Source organism: Daucus carota, chromosome 9, assembly GCF_001625215.2.
Source record: "Daucus carota subsp. sativus chromosome 9, DH1 v3.0, whole genome shotgun sequence".
NCBI lineage: Eukaryota > Viridiplantae > Streptophyta > Magnoliopsida > Apiales > Apiaceae > Daucus > Daucus carota.
Window position 1 is genome coordinate 973,237 of NC_030389.2, and position 21,152 is coordinate 994,388.

At 34.0% G+C, this 21,152-nt stretch overlaps 1 protein-coding gene and 1 pseudogene across 1 annotated transcript; both read left to right on the forward strand.

The window, feature by feature from the left end:
• Positions 1-415: 415 nt before the first annotated feature.
• On the forward strand, positions 416-3,420 carry LOC108201083 (putative pentatricopeptide repeat-containing protein At1g12700, mitochondrial; annotated as a pseudogene).
• Positions 3,421-6,884: 3,464 nt separating this feature from the next.
• On the forward strand, positions 6,885-20,123 carry LOC108200325 (pentatricopeptide repeat-containing protein At3g06920-like). The gene is made up of 6 exons (XM_064084470.1): positions 6,885-9,098; positions 10,391-10,473; positions 10,988-11,074; positions 11,734-11,858; positions 16,434-18,223; positions 19,749-20,123. The coding sequence occupies exons 1-6, from the start codon at positions 7,284-7,286 to the stop codon at positions 19,806-19,808; spliced, it is 3,960 nt and encodes a 1,319-aa protein (XP_063940540.1). The 5' UTR covers positions 6,885-7,283; the 3' UTR covers positions 19,809-20,123.
• The last annotated feature ends 1,029 nt before the right edge of the window (positions 20,124-21,152 follow it).

Sequence of the window (21,152 nt, forward strand, 5' to 3'; positions counted from 1 at the left end):
CTTAACGAAATTTGCTTGGAATTCAAGATGTTTTTTTTGAGATTTAGAAAATTTAGTAATTATAGACATAATTTATAATAGATGACAATAGTCATAAGTACCTATCGCCACATTAATCGAATGAACCTCGGTGAAAACGATTTGTTAAGACTCCAAATCTCGAGATATTATCATAAATTTATCAAAATTAACGAGATATTTGCTACGATATAAGTCAAACCGATATCATTTTCTATACATACCTGTAAATTCAGATAAGAAAAATTCTTTAATCAAGATTTGTGTGAAACTAATCCACACAAATCTGGACTCGAGTACTGATTTGATGTAATTCATTCTTGAATTCCAAACTTTTATACTTAAACATAAGTTAACTATCTAATACATGCCTAAATTCACAGCAACAGAAGTTGAAGACATTCCATTAGTTAATCTTTTTTATAACTCATTTTCTAACAACTCACAGCTCAGTTAATTTTTGTAATGACCTTACAGAGCGATCCGTGTATCAATTGAGTTGCATACTTCAAAATCTTTTACTTATTTTTTTATTGATGCCATCTAAATAAGTATCTATCCCAACATCAAATAACATCACATAAGTTTAATTTCTTGACATCTAAAAACAGCTTTAAGCAATGTCTGCGGTTTTAGTGAGGAGAGGAGCTCAAAGACTAGTAGGCACATTTCCTCTGTTCTCTACGAAGCCTAACCCTAATTCACAACCCAAAGCCCCCTTTATTCCTTCTCCATCCACCACTCATCCCGAGCTTAAACAATTACTCTATCAGAAGTCTAAGGTTGGTTTCGATACACTCCACAATGCTCTTCTGGTGTTCGATGAAATGCTCCTTCTGAAATCTAGGCTTTCTGTTCTGCATTTCACACAACTGTTATCCGCCCTCGTTCGGATGAAAGAATACTCTGTTGCCGTTTCCATGTTCAGAGAATTGCGTGTTTTAAGCATTCCTGTTGATATTGTTACCTTTAATACTATCATCCATTCCTGTTGTCACTTGAATACGCTTGATTATGCCTTTTCGTTGCTTGCTGGAATCATCAAGAGTGGTTGGGTGCCTGATGTCTATACCTACAACACTCTCATCAAGGGCCTTCTGTCTCAAGACAGGCCTTTGGAGGCTGAGCATCTATTTAGGAATCTTATCAGATTTCGAGAAATTCAGCCTGATGTAGTTACCTATAACACTATCATTGATGGTCTCTGCAAAACTTCAAATACCTCCATGGCTCTAAAGTTGTTAAGAATGATGGAGAAGCTAGGTTGTAAACCCGATGCGATAACTTATAACTCCATTATCGATTCTCTGTGCAAAGAAAGACAAGTCGATCATGCATTGGATCTTGTTTCTGAAATGACATTAAAAGGCATTCCACCCAATGTTATAACCTATAACACATTACTTCAAGGTCTTTGCAGCTCCGGCCGATGGGAGGACATTGAGCGTTTGTTAAGTGAAATGGGTGCTCGGAAGATCCCTCCTGATTTGCACCCTACAATATATTAGTTGATGCATACTGCAAAGAAGGGAGGACAAAAGATGCTCAAGATGTTATTGAAATTATGATCCAGAGAAGTGTACCTCCTGATGTAATCACCTACAACACACTAATGGATGGGTTTTGTTTAACAGGCAAAATGGACAGGGCATTAGAGGTGCTGAATACCATGAGGAGTAATGGAATAGCGCCAAATTGTAATAGCTTTAACATTCTGATAAATGGCTATTGTAAGAGGCAGGAACTAGACAAAGCCATCAGTCTCCTCAGACAAATGTCTGCTGAAGGTCTGAAACCTGTAGTTGAAACCTACAATACACTGATGCATGGTCTCATTCAGATGGGTAGACATGCTGAGGTGCACAACCTTTTCCATGAAATGCTAAAAAAAGGTAATAAACCAAATATCGTAACATGTCGAATTCTGTTGGATGGCCTTTGCAAGAACCGATACATGGATGAAGCAATTTCTTTCTTTCGAATGATGGAATGTAAAGGTATAGTTCATGATATTCAAATCCATAATATCCTCATCCATGGTCTCTGCAAGAACAGAAAACTTGATGAGGCCAGAAATATTTTTGATAAGCTTGCTTCGAGAGGTTTGCAACCCAATGTCATAACACACAACATAATGATCAGAGGACTTTGTCAAGAAGGGTTATTTGAGGAAGCAAAGATTTTACTTGCTGAAATGGAAACTAGTGGTTGTTTGCCTAACGATGTGACTTACAACACGATGATCCGTGGAAGCCTTTTGAATAAAAGATACGAAGAAGCAGTTGTACTGATTGAGAACATGCGAGCTCACAATTTCTCAGCAGATGCATCTACCACATCCATGGTAGCAGACCTATTACCTAAAGAAGAACAGGAAGTAGAGGAAGAACAGGATCCCGCCGTTCTTGCTTTCTGCAAATGGTTTTTGCAACAGGTACTGAAATTTATTTTCTTTGTTATATATTATCATCTCCTAACTTCTCTAAGTTATCTGCTATAGTAATTTGTTTTGCTGAGTAAATAATTATATCTATTAGCAACTTAAGGGGTACCATCAGTTTGTTTAGAGGTAGTAGACAATGGATTAGAGACTGTAATACTATCAGTTTCAAAATTATAAATTTATCGAGTTTCAGCCGAAGTATCTTATCTATTTGAAAAAATCCACTCACTGGTATAAAATTTTGCTGTCTGAACCATAAATATTTGAAATTTGTGGGTAGATTTCTCATCGTGGACAATAATATTTGATCGAAGATAAGAAAAGAGGCTATCTGAACATATTTGTTTATAACTCCTCAATTATTCTTCTCATCAATCATCACGGTCTGCATTTTGGAGTAGAGTTACATTTTTGTCACTTGGCATTGGATGGTACGAGCATTCATCTAACATTCTTTTGTTTAGATCTGCATTTGTATTTGAATTTCAAATTACTCACATTCTTGCATATGTTCTTGTCTTAAAGTTCAAAATTCTTAAAAGTTCACAAATGAAACCTCTTCTCGATTAAGAAATTATAGTACCTCACCTACAACACACTAATGGGTGGATTTTCTTAACAGGAAAACCATGAGGAGTAATGGGATAGCGCCAGATTGTTATACTCATTGAACGTGTTTACTCATGTTTCTTAGAAAAATTGATCCAGATTATCTATGATGGCCTACAACCAGAATTAGAATGAATTTTTCTTCTTCTAAAAGTTCCTTTGTGTCTATTAACATGTAGGACGTACTTTCAAGTAGGGCTGTCAATGGATCGGATATCCGGTCCGACCCGGTCCGATCCAGGGGCTAACGGAGCGGATATGGATCACTTAAAATAAAATCCGATCCGGAAAAAATCCGATCCGAAAAATATCCGATCCGATATGTATAGGATATGGATTTAATATGATCCGATCCGAAAAAAATCCGATCCGACTTATATATATATATATATATATATATATATATATATATATATTTATTTATTTATTTATTTATTTATATTTATTTATTTATTTATATGTGTATATATATACTCTATTAATATATTATATACATAAATAAATAAAATTAGAGAGCATTTGAACTTGGATAGTTGAACTTATTAAGCATCTGGTTTCAGAGTTTTGAGCTGCATTAGTACAACCTATAAATTTGAAGTTTCACATATTTTATTTTATTAGAGATTTGTAATATTTATAAGTTAACGTAGTGTTTCTAAATTCTAAACTTCCAGAATTTATCAAAGATTTCAATATTTGAACAAATATGTTTTTGTATTTTAAAACACTACATTTTGATTTTATAAATTATTATTATGAGTGGTTTCAACACATTTTTATAGGTGAAGACTTTTTTTTGTTTGAATATAAACGGAGCGGAGCTCCGATCCGAAAATCCGTGATCCTACGGATTAGGATATGGATCGTGTTCTAAAAAATCCGGTTGAAATCCGATCCGAATCCGAATCCGATAAAATTATACGGATCAGGATATGGATCATGCCTGATCCGATCCAGATCCGATCCATTGACACCCCTACTTTCAAGTTCAGGTGTTACTTCATTGATTTCTTATTTGTTGCGAATCTTAAAATCGCTTGGAGGCTGATGGGATATGAGTTATGTACAAGACCACCAATCAGCTGGTTGGTTTGTTTAAAAGTTAGAACTCGGGTTAACTAGGTTCGATTTGATTCGTTTAAAACTTAAGCTCGAAACGGGATATGTAGTTAAAAATCAGCTCGGAACAACATATGTTGTTTAAAAATTCGGTTTGAGCTTGGCTCGTTAAAACTAAAACTATTGTTAAAAATATTGATGCATATCGTCACAGAGATATCAAAGGTATTAGTTTTCTTGTAAATATTTTGAGCCCGCAACAATATTGTACAATAAAAGTTGATGAAGTAACAAATAACAAGCAACACATACACAATGATGTACCGCAACAATATTGTACAATAAAAGTTGATGAAGTAACAAATAACAAGCAACACATACACAATGATGTACCTGGTCCAAGTCGTCCAGGTGTTAAAAGGGTTCAATTTCTTGAACACATACACAATGATGTATAAGCTTGGTTCAATTTATATTTAGAGTAAAAAGCAAGATGTGTACCTGAAGTTACATCTTTGTGCATTTTGTGTACCTTAATTTTCGAATATAGCAAAGTGTGTACCTCTAGTTTCAAAATTCATGCATTATGTGTATTTCCGTTTAAATTTTTTAACAGAGTTAGTGCCTAGTGGTGAGGGGCAACAATTAGGGGTGAACACGGGTTGGGTCGGTCGGGTTAGGGGCAAAAAAATGACCCAACCCAATTAGTTCGGTTTATAAAAAATTAACCCATTAATCAAAAAAAATATACATAACCCAACCTTGCTAATTAAAATATGGTTTGGGTTGGTTCGGTTTGGGTCGGGTTTTACAAGCAAAAAAAGAAAATACAAACTAAATAAACTGTCAATGCTGCCAAATTGCCAATCTGCTCCAGTTCACCGTTCTTGCACTTCATAGTGAGTAATACATAACAAAATATTGTCCTAATTTACATATCAGAAGATAGTCTGCTTAAAAGTTATATAAGGGCAGTTCTAGTTTTAGCATCTGGTGAGTTGTAAATTAATTTAATAGTTGATCTGTCATTCAACAGTATCTAGTGAGTGAGAATTTAAAAAAAACCAGCAAACTATGTGGTAAAAAAATATTGGACCTGGGAATAATATGTTTATTTAATTATTTTTATATAAACGGGTTGGGTTGGGTTGGTTAAGGGTTAAAATATGTTAAACCCTGACCCAACCCAATTTATTCGGATTTTTTGAAAATCAACCCATTTAATAATCGGTTTCGAATGGTTCGGTTTAATCAGGTGAAAAAAGGGTTGGTTTGGGTCGGTTTTTGCGGTTTGGGTTGGTTTTGTTCACCCCTAGCAACAATGGTAATTACTTGACTAACGAGTCCAGTACTGCATCAGTGCATCTGCTCTATCAACCAACCAAGTTATGAGCAAAGCAAAATCAAGGTTTTCTTCTTCCTTTATATAAATATTTAAATACTAAATTTTGTTCAGATTTTTCTTTCACATAATTTGTAAAATTAATTTTTTATAAGAATCATATTCCCACTATATAAACAATTAGGGTGACGGAGTTATATTTTATAGGAACATTAAAGTACGTGCCGAGCAGTGAATTGAAAACGTATAAAAATTAAAGTATGTGCCGAGTAGTGAATAAAAAACGTATAAAAATGAGGGGATACAAGGATAGTGAATAAAAAAACTTATAAAAATGAGGGGGACACAAGGAGTATATTATATTAGAACAGGAAAATGATATATATTTATTTTATAGAATTTTTTGATAATTTTATTTTTTTAGAGTTCTGAAAATAAAAAAAAATCATCAAATAATATAAAATCTATTTACTTATATCTTCGACGACCTAACTTGACAAATAAATTATAATTAAAATATAATCTTCTTTAATAATATATTTAATTAATAAATTAGTGTAAAATGATTAGATTTCAGTGTATCCAATAAATTTTTTTTCCCAAATTCTCTCATAAATATAATAGATATTTATATAAATTATTATCATACATTTTACATAATAATTAATATTTGGAAATTTTTTACGGAATAAATATTTGTAATTAAAAATTCGTATCCACAAATATAATATATATAATTATTACTCCCAATGTCCCCCTAATTGTTTATCTTGGTAGATTAAGATTTAACACGCATTTTAAAATTTCTATAAAAATAATTTCACAAATTACGTTGAAAACATTTTGTATTCAATAAATTTTTTGGCTAATTATTTCATAAATATAATAAGTATTTATATACATTATTATCATACATTTTACAAAAAAATTAATATTTACAATTTTTTATGAAATAAATGTTTGTAATTAAAAATTAGGATCCAAAAATATGATATACATAATTAATTACTATTTCCTCCGTCACCCCAATTATTTATATTGTGGGACATATTTAACACGCATTTTTAGAATTCTTATGAAATTAATTTTACAAATGTGTAAAAGAAAATTCTGAATAAAATTTAGTTTTTAAATATTTATAAAAAAGAAGTAGAAAATCTTGATTTTGCTTTGCTTACTTGATTGATAGAGGCATAGAGCAGATACACTGCAGCAGTACATGTGGACACGCCGCTAGTCAAATAATTACCACTGTTGTCCTTCACCACTAACTCCGTTAAAAGATTTTTAACGGAAATACACACAATGCACCAATCTTGAAACTGGAAGTACACACTTTGCTATATTCGAAAATTGAGGTACACAAAATGCACAACGGTGTAACTTCAGGTACACACCTTGTCATTTACTCTTATATTTATGATAGTAGTAACAGATAAGCTTGGTTGTTATTTATGTTTATCTGTTCTTAAATTAGTCTGTTATTGTGTGTGGCTGATATTTAGTCCATCACTCCTATTCTGACGTGACAATTACCAGTTCACTCCGGTTCTTGATTCACAAAATATTCTGCATTCAACCATTAAACTCTTTAAAAACAGATTTAAGCAATGTCTGCCATTTTCCTGAGAAGCACGGTACAAATGCAATGATTTACCCACTCCAAGGTGCAATTTATGTTTATGACAGTACTAACAGATAAGCTTGGTTGTTATTTATGTTTGTCTGTTTTTAAATTTGTCTGTTATTTAGTCCATCACTCTTATTCTGATGTGACAATTATCAGTTCTTGATTCACAAAATATTTAAGCAATGTCTGCCATTTTCCTGAGAAAAGGAGCTCAAAGACTCGCATGCACATTTCCTCTGTTCTCTACGAAGCCTAACCCTAATTCACAACCCAAACCCCCCTTTATTCCTTCTCCATCCACCACTCATCCCGAGCTAAAACTACTACTCTATCAGAAATCCAAGGTTGGTTTCGATAAACTCGACGATGCTCTTCTTCTGTTCGATAAAATGCTCCTTCTGAAATCTAAGCTTTCTGTTCTGCATTTCAACCAACTGTTAGCCGCCCTCGTTCGGATGAAAGAATACTCTGTTGCTGTCTCCATGTTTCGAGAAATGCGTGTGTTAAGCATTCCTGTTAATATTGTTACCTATACTACTGCCATCCATTCCTGTTGTCACTTGAATACGCTTGATTATGCCTTTTCGTTACTTGCTGGAATCATCAAGAGTGGTTGGGTGCCCGATGTCGTGACCTACACCACTCTCATCAAAGGCCTTCTGTCTCAAGACAGGGCTTTGGAGGCTGAGCATCTATTTAGGAAGCTTATCAGATTTCGAGAAATTCAGCCTGATGTAGTGACATATAGCACCATCATTGATGGTCTCTGCAAAACTTCAAATACCTCCATGGCTCTCAAGTTGTTAAGAAAGATGGAGAAGTTAGGTTGTAGACCCGATGCAATAACTTATACCTCGATTATTGATTCTTTGTGCAAAGAGAGACAAGTCGATAATGCATTGGATCTTGTGTCTGAAATGACCCACAAAGGCATATCACCAGATGTTATAACCTATAACAGATTACTTCAAGGCCTTTGCAGCTCTAGCCGATGGGAGGACATTGAGCCGTTGTTAACTGAGAGGGGTGCTCAGAAGATCCCTCCTGATTTGCATACCTATAGTATATTAGTTGATGCATACTGCAAAGAAGGGAGGACAAAAGATGCAGAAGATTTGATTAAAACTATGATCCAGAAAGGTGTGCCTCCTGATGTAATCACCTACAGTGCGCTTATGGATGGATTTTGTTTAAGAGGCAAAATGGACAGGGCACTAGAGGTGCTGAATACAATGAGAAGTAATGGGATAGCGCCAGATTGTTATAGCTTTAACATTCTGATAAATGGCTATTGTAAGAGGCAGGAACTAGAAAAAGCCATCAATCTCCTCAGACAAATGCATGTTGAAGGTATAAAAGCCAATGTTCAAACCTACAGCACCATCATACATGGTCTCTTTCAGATGGGTAGACATAATGATGTGCACAACCTTTGCCATGAAATGCTAAAGAAAGGTATTAAACCAAATATTGTAACTTGTCGAATTCTGTTGGATGGCCTTTGCACGAATCGACACATGGATGAAGCAATTTCCTTCTTTCGAATGATGGAATGTGAAGGTATAGTTCATGATATTCAAGTACATAGTATCCTCATGGATGGTCTCTGCAAGAACAGAAAACTTGACGAGGCCAGAAATATTTTTGATAAGCTTGCTTCGAGAGGTTTGCAACCCGATGTCATAACACACAACATAATGATCAGAGGACTTTGTCAAGAAGGGTTATTTGACGAAGCAAAGATGTTACTTTCTAAAATGGAATCTAGTGGTTGTTTGCCTGACGATGTGACTTACAACACGATCATCCGTGGAAGCCTCTTGAATAAAAGATACGAAGAAGCAGTTGTACTGATTGAGAACATGAGAGCTCACAATTTCTCAGCGGATGCATCTACCACATCCATGGTAGCAGACCTATTACCTAAAGAAGAACAGGAAGAAGAGGAAGAACAGGACCCCGCCGTTCTTGCTTTCTGCAAATGGTTTTTGCAACAGGTACTGAAATTTATGGTTCATTGTTATGTATTATCATCTCCTAACTTCTTAAGTTATCTGCTATAGTAATATGTTTTGCCGAGTAAAGAATTATATCGATTAGCAACTTAAGGGATACCATCAGTTTGTTTAGAGGTAATAGACAATGGATTAGAGACTGTAATACTATCTCTTCTATATGTATTAAGGACAGTCTATGTTCAAGTTGTCATTTGGAATTGAAAGCTAGCATTTAGACGCTTCCCATAATACGGAAAAACAAATCAGCATTTAAAAATAATAAAAGAAGCCTCTGTACTACCTCTATAATGCATATATCAGATAATTTTATTCGAGAAATACCCTTCAGCACGCATGTTAAGGCTTTCACAAACAAGCTCATTTCTCTTTCTCCTGATATTATCTGTTATACCATTCAGGCTTCTACTAATGCTATTTCATATTCTATTATTAAAAGGATTGTGACTAAGTAAAAGCAATGCCAAGCAGTATTATCTATGGAGACGGTGCTGAGAATCAAGTAATATTATTGCTACAAACCAGTGATAATAGGAGGATTGAGCACTATTGAACAGGAATGACAATATAACTCAGACCAATATTGATGATTTTGATCTACCTTGAAATAAAAAGGACCTCCGATCGAGGTGTGGTTCAGCCTCCGTATGAATAACAACAAGCTAAATGAAGTGTATTTTATTTGGAGTTCAAAAGAGAATTTATATAGAGATTTGAGCATTCGAGAGGGTCAGGCTCTGCTAATTAAAATAACAAAAACTCTTTTTTTTTTTTTTTGACAAAAAATAACAAAAACTCTTAAATGAATGGATAATTGCTACTTTTTCCTTACACTTCCTTTATGTCTCCCTCCTTCCGCTTGCTAGCTTTTCCCTGCTATGCAACTCCATTATGCTAAGTCTCCTGGAGATGCACTAATATAGAGAACAAAACAGAAATTTGTAAAAATTTACCTAAGGGGTCAACATGGTTGGAGTTGAAACATTATCTCCAGTTTTCTAAATTTGAATTGGCACATCACATTTAGCTAATTGGTTGTTTTAGTTAAATTAGCTATTTTTGACATATGAAGTTGGGGAAAAGATTATTCTATCTCAATTCTCAAGGATATTCCGTTTGATACAAAAAAAAAGTGTTGGATATATTAAAATTTCGATCCAGACAGTAAGGATAAAATCAATTGCATGCCAGATTAGCAAAAATCACTTGTGTACATCTTCCAGCACTATCAGATTGACTGATGAAATGACTGTTTCGCAACTTTTGTGGTCTAGGGGATTACACAAAATAACAAGTTGGAACAGAAAATGAAGTATGAATATTGCTTGTCGAATCACAAGGAGCTTACAGTTTATGAGTTATGACATGTTGCTGAAATTTTCATGCGTTAAAGCATTAAACTACTAGGAAATGGAACAAGGTTAATTGAACAGCTATCATATGGCAGGTTTTAGTTTTATATAGTTGCATTATTATTGGGATTTCTATATAGTGGTACTTTTGATTCTGCTCGCTACTAAAAATGCCGTCAATTGTTATAGAACACTAGAAAGTGAGAGTCTGCGTCAATTCTCAGAGATTTGGGTTATAGAGTGTTTGCAAGAATATAGTTCTCTGTGGTTTATGCTTTTCTCATGTTCTCCTTGTTTCATCCATGTGGCTTTGGCAGAGACAAAACAGTGATATTAGGCTATTCGGTTTGGAAACAAAGCTCGCGTTTTGAATAATCTTGTATTTCTCTGGTTCTAATAATTTAATGTGGAAAATAAAGTTTCGGTTTGTTAGGTGAAACTTTTATTGGTTGCGCAATATTTTCTTCCTAATCTGTGTAGTCCCTTATATGTTTGTGCTTCCTGTTTGATATTGTGCAGAAGGATGATCATGCTGACAGCTCGAGCACATTCTGGATTTGAGAAGATCAGTCAAATAGATATGAAGGTCTCTACATCAAATGCTGGGTAACTAAAGTGCATCCCCTAGGCCCTCATTTATATATGCTTCTTGTTTGATATTGAGGACTGCTGATTAGAAGTGCCGAAAAGTGATCAGAAAAGTATGAATTTATTGTCGTTACTCCTTTGCCACTTGACAGTATCTTTATAAGCTATAGGTCATAGACCTAACTCTATGTACTCACAGATCTCATCAAGTGGCCCCTTGAATCCCACATGAAGAACATATAGTGAAAAACATGAGCTTTAACTGAATCCAATATGCGATGCCATACTTAATTTGTATAGAGATACATGAGCTCCATGTAACATATATATTATGTTTGCATGTTTAAAATATTTACTCTTTTACCTAATTTGCATAAAGAAACACTTATTGAAATCATGTGAACTCACGATTTCTCAGCGGATGCATCCGCAACGTCCACGGTGCTATACCTTTTTTCAACAGAAGAAGAAGATTCATCTATTTTTGCTTTCCTTGAATGGTTGTTGCAATAGGTAGAAAAATTGATGGTTCACTGTTATAAATTTTCATTTTCCCAACGTTCTTGAGGATTTCGCATACATTGTTGAGTTACTTGCATATGTTAGTAGGCGGACAGTAAAACATCTGAGAAATTTCTATGATAAGGCAGTTAGTATACGGAAATTGTATGATGCAGGTGTGGAGCACAGGGCAACAGTGAATTCGGAAAAGGAAATATTTTCTATCCTATATTTCTTCCATTCTACTCAACCATGGTAGAGCCTGTCAAAGAACTAACAGATGATGAAAACCCTGCCAAGTGTACAATGCGACTGGGGTAAGTTCTTAACATCGCAAACATTTAGTAATTTCAAGAAACTAGATCTCGAGAACATCCAGACCCATCATTTTAAGGCATTGACATGGTAATGGTCGCTACCTAGTGACTCGATCTTGTATGCTTTTGCTCTCAAGTCCTCTGGCAAAATTTTATAAGCACAGGGTATAGCAACAATAAAACTAATGAATTACATTTCTTGACATTAGAAGCCCATGCAACAGCGAAATATTAGAAGCCCTTTCTTCTCCTAGACCACCCAAGCCTAAAAGGCTTTCTGCATGCTTTGCATTGCACCTGTATTTTCACCTCAATATTCACGATTCGATTCTGGCTAATGTTGACACAAAATGACAAACTTCATTAATATGAGCAAAAAACAAAGAAATAACTCAATCAACTTTGTGTCTTGCAAAAATGTTAAGATAGGCATGCGCTTCCAGAATTTCAAAAAGATAAGGATCGAAACTGATTGTCATCCCTAATTTTTGAAAGTGAGACGGGTTGTAGTTTAGGTTAGCCTCTCTGATTCCGTCACTTGCAGAAGAATAGTCCGAAGAGACCGAAGAGTCCTGCTCCAATACTATTACAACAACAGCTTCCATTTCCATGCACAACCTCCATCACTGACATACCATCATCTCTACAATTCTATATATAAATCAGTGACCAACTTCACTACAAGAAAAGAAGCTATTTCCGATAGACCCAATCCGACCGACCCATTTTACCTTCGGGCAACGTGATGGTCGGAAATCAAGAATTCTTCGACACTCTGCATCTCAAACTATGCATTAGCATGCACATATATACTGTATGCACAAGGCTAAAACTGGCCTCTTGGCTTCTCACAAGACAACTTTTGTTCTAACATGCCTTCTCCCTCAATTATTTCGAAATAATTATACAGGAATCCTCACCTTCCATTGAGCCATGATAATTTTAGTTGTGCAATATAGTAGAACCTTGATAAATTAATAAGTTGATCAAATAAACTCGATCTCAACATATTAATCTATTCAATCTCAATTATCACAAGAAACTACAGTAGAAACTCTTTAAATTAATACTCGGTAAATTAATAAACTCTCTAAAATAATAAAATTGTCCGGTCCCGACTTGGGCCAATGTAAAAAATTGAAAAACTCGATAAAACAATAAGATAATAATTTTTCGGGAGATTCCTTTATAATTTTCGGTCCCAAGAAAATCATAAATTAATAATTCTTAGAAACTGAAAAAAATATATTACACGCTATTGAAATATGATTCAATAGTTGTCTATTTTCCTTTGAAGTTCATATCTATTTAGAGCTCATCTCTAACTTTTCTTACTGCATCAAATAGCTTAGGTGTTGTATTTTTGTATTGTATGAAAATTCATCTTGTGAGATATGGTTTGAATATTCTAACACATTCATGTAATTTATATATGCCAAACTTACTTAAGAATATTGTATATTGAACACATTTAATCCTTTTTGTTTATATTTACAGATTTTCAATACATATGAACACAGTAGTTACTAATTTACTTTTAGTCAAAGATTCGCTGCAATATAATTCCAAGAGACATAGACTAATTTGGCTTTTTGTTTGGCATGTGCAGTATAATCAGTTAAAAACTCTTTAAATTAATAATTATTAATTTATCGATAAATTAATAACTCTCTAAATTAATAAATTTCTCCGGTCCCGACATTATTAATTTATAGAGTTTTTACTGTAGTACTTAAAATTTATCAGTTTCAAAATTATAAATTTATCGAGTTTCAGCCGAAGTATCTTATCTATTTGAAAAAATCCACTCACTGGTATAAAATTTTGCTGTCTGAACCATAAATATTTGAAATTTGTGGGTAGATTTCTCATCGTGGACAATAATATTTGATCGAAGATAAGAAAAGAGGCTATCTGAACATATTTGTTTATAACTCCTCAATTATTCTTCTCATCAATCATCACGGTCTGCATTTTGGAGTAGAGTTACATTTTTGTCACTTGGCATTGGATGGTACGAGCATTCATCTAACATTCTTTTGTTTAGATATGCATTTGTATTTGAATTTCAAATTACTAACATTCTTGCATATGTTCTTGTCTTGAAGTTCAAAATTCTTAAAAGTTCACAAATGAAACCTCTTCTCGATTAAGAAATTATAGTACCTCAACACATGACTAATGGATGGATTTTGTTTAACAAGAAAAATGAAACTTCTTCTCGATTAAGAAATGGACAAGGCATTAGGGCAAATCCAACATTGGTCTACAGGTCCAAATTTAAGCCGGTTTCGGTCTAAATTTTCCTAACAGTGGCCTAAATCTTGGTCCAAATTTAGGCCGGTGAACAGTACCTACCTAAATTTAGGCCGGCACTATTCACCGGCCTAAATCTTTTAATAATATAATAATAACTTTTTATTTTTTGTATAATTAGTTAATTAAATGATTTTATGTTAATAAAATTATTAAATATTTATAAATTATATTTAATATATTTCACTTAAATAATCATATATATTAATTATGAAATATAATAAAATTAAATACTCTTAAAATAATTCAAATTAACAACTCATTAAAATGCTCGATTTCAACATTCTTGGACGATATTGAAAAATAAAAAATAAAAAAGCTCATATTGCACTTCGATATGCATTAATTGAGCATTTGTGGGAACAATGTATTAATTCAGAGTAGTATTGAATCTTTGTAAATTTTATTTTAGTTAATTAAATAAAATGTTTAATTTTCTTTTATTTACTTTGTTTAAATGTAGTGTTTTCTAAATTAATGAATTTATGGAGTTTAATATTAATATGAAATCTTATATTATTGTTAAAAGGATTAGAATAATAATATAAAAATTGTTAAGATTAAATTTAGACCAAGATTTAGACCAAAAACCGGTTCCACAGTTGGAGATGGCTTAGAGGTGCTGAATACCAGGAGGATAATGGGATAGACGGATAGTGCCAGATTTTTATACTCATTTGAACGTGTTTACTCGTGTTTCTTAAAAATATTGATATATATTACCTATGATGGCCTACAACCAGAATTATATAATTTATTTTATATAATTTAGGCTTAATGACCTTTTAACCTTCGAAGTTTGAGGAAGTTCAGTCTCGATGTTTAAAGTCGTTTGATTTGACCCTCCAAATTTTCCGAATGTACTTTTTAGCCCTTATGGCGTATACCGATATATAACTGGGTGGTCAAAGTTGACATTTCACACGTGAGGGTTAAAATGGGCATTAAACATCGAAGGTTAAACGGAATATCTAATGTATGTTAATGTATTCTTTAAGATTTAAAAGGAACGAGAAGTATACTTTATGAGTTAAAAAATACGCCTAAACTTTACCCTGAATATGAATTGTCAAGTTTACCCTCCGATTTATACCAGTATTTAAAAAAAGGGCTAAAAGTGACAACATAGAAACTTGGAGGGTCGAATCGAACGACTCTAAACATCGAGGCCGCATCGAAACTTCCGTCCAAACTTCGAGGGCTAAAAGGTTATTGAGATTTGAGACCATAATTTATGTCGTATATTCTTCATAGGTACTTATTCTGATTGTTAGATCTTTTTCAAGAATCTTTCTTGTAATATTCACTTGTCTGGATACTCAATGTTGCGTAGAAATTCTTAATGTGATGAAGAAGATTGAATTAATCTAAATTTATACATGTCTTATGAAGAAGATTGAAGATTTAGATTAATCTAAATTAATCTAAATTCTTTTTGAAGAAAATTTATATTAAAATTTTCTAATCATGCAAGTTGTATAAATTTCAGACCTGGACTAAAAATGGTTGATCATATTCCGTTGCAGAAAATAATCATAGTAATTAACATCAGTTGCAAGCTTGCTAAAAATTTCATGATGCGGATGTTTTTAAGAAAATTTGAGAAGCAGAAAATTTAGTTCCTATGAACATCATTTATAAAGATTATGAAGATGTTTGCTAGGATATAAGATGGAGCGATATCATTTTCCATGCAGACCCGTAAATTAGATTAAAAAAAATCCTTGAATCAAGATTTTTGTGTGAAAGTAATCCAAAGAAATCTGGACTTTAATACTATAAATTAGATATAATTCATTTTACATATATTATAAACTTGCACAATCAATAACTCACAGTTAAGTTAATAACCTTGTGGAGTTATTCGTAAATCAACTTGTAGATTGAAGAAAAGTAAAAATCCGAAACTTGATCGACTTGATTCATTTAAAACTCGAGCTCGAAGGGCAAAAAAATTATAAAAACTCAACTCGAAATGTTTTTTTTTATACTTCTAGATATCAAAGATAAGCAACATTGGATGATAAAAGTTGGTAAAGATAACAAGCACGGTACAAACGCAATGATTTACCCACTCCAAGGTGCAATTTATGTTTATGACAGTAGGAGTAACAGATAAGCTTGGTTGTTATTTATGTTTGTCTCTTCTTAAATTTGTCTGTTATTGTGTGTGGCTGATATTTAGTCCATCACTTGTATTCTGATGTGACATTTATCAGTTCTTGATTCACAAAATATTTAAGCAATGTCTGCCATTTTCCTGAGAAGAGGAGCTCAAAGACTGGCATGCACATTCCCTCTGTTCTCTACTAAACCCAAAGCCCCCTTTGTACCTTCTCCATCCACCACTCATCCCGAGCTAAAACAATTGCTCTATCAGAAGTCTAAGGTTGGTTTCGATAAACTCGACGATGCTCTGCTTGTGTTCGATCAAATGCTCCTTCTGAAATCTAAGCTTTCTGTTGTGCATTTCACACAACTCTTAACCGCCCTCGTCCGAATGGAAGAGTACTCTGTTGCCGTCTCCATGTTTAGAGAATTCCGTGTTTTAAGCATTCCTGTTAATATTGTTACCTTTACTACTGCCATCCATTCCTGTTGTCACTTGAATACGCTTGATTATGCCTTTTCGTTGCTTGCTGGAATCATCAAGAGTGGTCATGTCCCCAATGTTGTGACCTACACCACTCTCATCAAGGGCCTTCTGTCTCAAGACAGGCCTTTGGAGGCTGAGCATTTATTTAAGAAGCTTATCAGATTTCGAGAAATTCTGCCCAATGTAGTTATGTATAACACCATCATTGATGGTCTCTGCAAAACTTCAAATACTTCCACGGCTCTCAAGTTGTTAAGAAAGATGGAGAAGTTAGGTTGTAGACCCGATGCAATAACTTATACCTCGATTATTGATTCTTTGTGCAAAGAGAGACGAGTCGATAATGCATTGGATCTTGTGTCTGAAATGACCAACAAAGGCATATCACCTAATGTTATAACCTATAACAGCTTACTTCAAGGTCTTTGCAGCTCAGGCCGATGGGAGGACACTGAGCGTTTGTTAACTGAGATGGGTGTTAGGAAGATCTCTTCAGATTTGCACACCTATAATATATTAGTTGATGCACACTGCAAAGAAGGGAGGACAAAAGATGCTCAAGATGTTATTGAAATTATGATCGAGAAAAGTGTACCTCCTGATGTCATCACCTACAACACACTAATGGATGGATATTGTTTAACAGGCAAAATGGACAGGGCACTAGAGGTGCTGAATACCATAAGGAGTAATGAGATATGGCCAAATTGTTATAGCTATAACATTCTGATAAATGGCTATTGTAAGAGGCAGGAAGTAGACAACGCCATCAATCTCCTCAGACAAATGCCTGTTGAAGGTATAAAAGCTGATGTTCAAACCTACAGCACCATCATACATGGTTTGTTTCAGATGGGTAGACATAATGAGGCGCGGAACCTTTTCCATGAAATGCTAAAACAAGGTAATAAACCAGATATCGTAACATGTCGAATTCTGTTGGATGGCCTTTGCAAGAACCGATACATGGATGAAGCAATTTCCTTCTTTCGAATAATGGAATGTAAAGGTATAGTTCATGATGTTCAAATACATAATATCCTCATAGATGGTCTCTGCAAGAACAGAAAACTTGATGAGGCCAGAAATATATTTGATAAGCTTGCTTCGAGAGGTTTGCAACCCGATGTGAAGACATACACTACAATGATCAGAGGACTTTGTCAAGAAGGGTTGTTTGAGGAAGCAAAGATATTACTTTCTGAAATGGAAACTAGCGGTTGTTTGCCTGATGATGTGACTTACAACACGATCATCCGTGGAAGCCTTTTGAATAAAAGATACGAAGAAGCAGTTGTACTGATTGAGAACATGCGAGCTCACAATTTCAAAGCGGATGCATCTTCCACATCCATGGTAGTAGACCTATTACCTAAAGAAGAACAGGAAGAACAGGACCCCGCCGTTCTTGCTTTCTGCAAATGGTTTTTTCAACAGGTATATCATCTCCTAACTTCTTTAAGTTATCTGCTATACTAATATGTTTTGTTGAGTAAAGAATTATATCGTTTAGCAACTTAAGGGGTACCATCAGTTTGTTTAAAAGTAATAGACAATGGATTAGAGACTCTAATACTATCTCTTCTATATGTATGAAGGACATTCTATGTTCAAGTTGTCATTCCGAATTGAAAGCTAGCATTTCGACTCTTCCCATAATACGGAGAAAAAAATCAGCATTTAAAAATAATAAAAAAAGCCTCTGCACTACCTCTATAATGCATATATCAGATAAGTTTATTCCAGATATACCCTTCAGCACGCATATTCAGGCTTTCACAAACAAGCTCATTTCTCTTTCTCCGGATATTATCTGTTATACCATTCTTACTTCTATTTATTCTATTACATATTCTATTATTAGCAGGATTGTGACTAAGTAAAGGCAATGCCAAGTAGTATTATCTATGGAGACGGTGCTGAGAATCAAGTAATATTACTGCTACAAACCAGTGATAATAGGAGGATTCAGCACTATTGAACAGGAATGAAAATATAACTCATACCAATATTGATAATTCCGATCTACCTTGATATAAAAATGACCTCCGATCGAGGAGTGGTTCAGCCTCCGTATGAATAACAAGCTAAATGAAGTGTATTTTATTTGGAGTTCAAAAGAGAATATATATAGAGATTTGAGCGTTCGAGAGGGTCAGGCTCCACTATTTAAAATAACAAAAACTCTTAAAATGAATATATAATCCCTACTTTTTCCTAATACTTCCTTTATGTCTCCCCTCTTCCGCTTGCTAGCTTTAACTCCATTATGCTATGTTGGCTCCTGGAGATGCACTAATATAGAGAACAAAATAGAGATTTGTAAAAATCTACCTTTTGTGGTCTAGGGGATTACACAAAATAACAAGTTAGAACAGAAAATGAAGTATGAATGTTGCTTGTTGAATCACAAGGAGCTTACAGCTTATGAGTTATGACATGTTGCTGAAATTTTCATGCGCTAAAGCATTAAACTACTAGGAAATGGAATAAGGTTAATTGAACAGCTATCATATGGCAGGTTTTAGTTTTATATAATTTCATTAATATTGGGAATTCTATATGTTGATACTTTTGATTCTGCTCGTACTAAAAATGCCGTAAAACTAAATTGTGGTGTATATGTTATAGACCACTAGGAAGCAAGAATCTGCATCGATTCTCCAGAGATTTGTGTTATAGAGTGTTCGCAAGAATATAGTTTTCTTTGGTTTATGCTTTTCTCATGTTCTCCTTGTTTCATCCATGTGGCTTTGGCAGAGACAAAACAGTGATATTAGGCTATTCGGCTTGGAAAGAAAGCTGGCTTTTTGAATAATCTTGTATTTCTCTTGTTCTAATAATTTAATGTGGGAAATTAAGTTTCGGCTTGTTAGGTGAAACTTTTATTGGTTGCACAATATTTTCTTTGTAAGCTGTATAGTCCCTTATATGTTTATGCTTCCTCTTTGATATTGTGCAGAAAAATGATCACACTGACAGCTCGAGCACATTTTTTGATTTAAGAAGATCAGTCAAATAGATCTGAAGGTCTCTACATCAGATGCTGGGTAACTAAAGTGCATCCCCTAGGCCCTCATTTATTTATGCTTCCTGTTTGATATTGAGGACTGTTGAATAGAAGTGCAGAAAAGTGATCAAAATAGTATGAATTCATTGTCTTTACTCCTTTGCCAGTAATCTTTATAAGTTATAGGTCATAGACCTAACTCTATGTACTCACAGATCTCATCAAGTGGCCGCTTGAATGGTAATAAGCATTTCGAATGACTTTTGCACAAATCTTACAGTTTGTTTCTTCCGATATTATCTCTTATGTGCCAATTAATTCAGCGTCGAATTTAAAAGTGTCATCAAACTTCACAGATATATCGTCGCTGTACTGGTCAATTTTACAAACTGTTGAGATTCCATCAGCACAGATCTTGACAATGATATTGGTTCCCCAGATTGACAAGAGCAAACTCGAATATTTAGTCCCCTCTTCTGCGCTCTGTATGAGCAGCAACAGAACCCCCAAGATCCATATTATACTTTAACATTCATAATATCTTAAAGATATATATAAGTATAGTCACCTACAATATACTTATGGATTGATTTTGTTTTAGAGGCAAAATTGACAAGGCATTACAGGTGCTGAATAACAATATATCAAATGAGGCAAATTTATTTAGATGGTATTTGCAAGAACCAATCATCGATGAAGCGAATTTTTTTAGATGGTACTGAACGATTTCCTTCTTTCGTTCAGTACTTCCAGTGCTGCCCTTCAAACTAGAGTTTCTTTATCCATTTTCTCGTCATTTTTCTAGTTTATGAGTTTGATTTTCGCTCACCACAAGATAGATAATAATTAGAAACAACTATTACAACACCATCCACAGCAAACCTGCATATCATCTGAAACTACTCTACTGCAAACTTCACCATTTCATGCACAACTTTCATCATTCACATACCATCATCTCTTCGATTCTAACGTATATCATTGCCCGGAGTTTATCGCAATTAGAAAACAGGCTATTTCTTACATAAGTAATTTGACCAACCAGTTTTACCTTGAAGAAACATGGTGTCACAAGTCTAAAACTATGCATCCGGGCTTTTGATTTTTGTACAAACATGTCCTTTTATCTAAGGATTCAATAATACTAGAATCACTTGCCTGTACTTAGACTATGTGCATGTAAACATGTAAAGAATACACCGGAACTTGTTAATAATTTGATAAATTTATAGCATTTTGTTTGAATTACAAGGAGTAAGCGGTGACTTCAGACTTCAGATAAGTGAAACTATTTTTGTGATATAGTAACAAAAAATTGATTGTGGGTGTTAAAATAATATAATAACTCCAATAATT

Coding starts and splice junctions, on each gene's coding strand:
- LOC108200325 (XM_064084470.1), top strand. CDS start 7,284: ATGTCTGCCATTTTCCTGAGAAAAGGAGCTCAAAGACTCGCATGCACA. Junction 10,474..10,987: donor AAGGAGCTTACAGTTTATGA/GTTATGACATGT, acceptor GATATTGTGCAG/AAGGATGATCATGCTGACAG. Junction 18,224..19,748: donor GCAAATGGTTTTTTCAACAG/GTATATCATCTC, acceptor GATATTGTGCAG/AAAAATGATCACACTGACAG.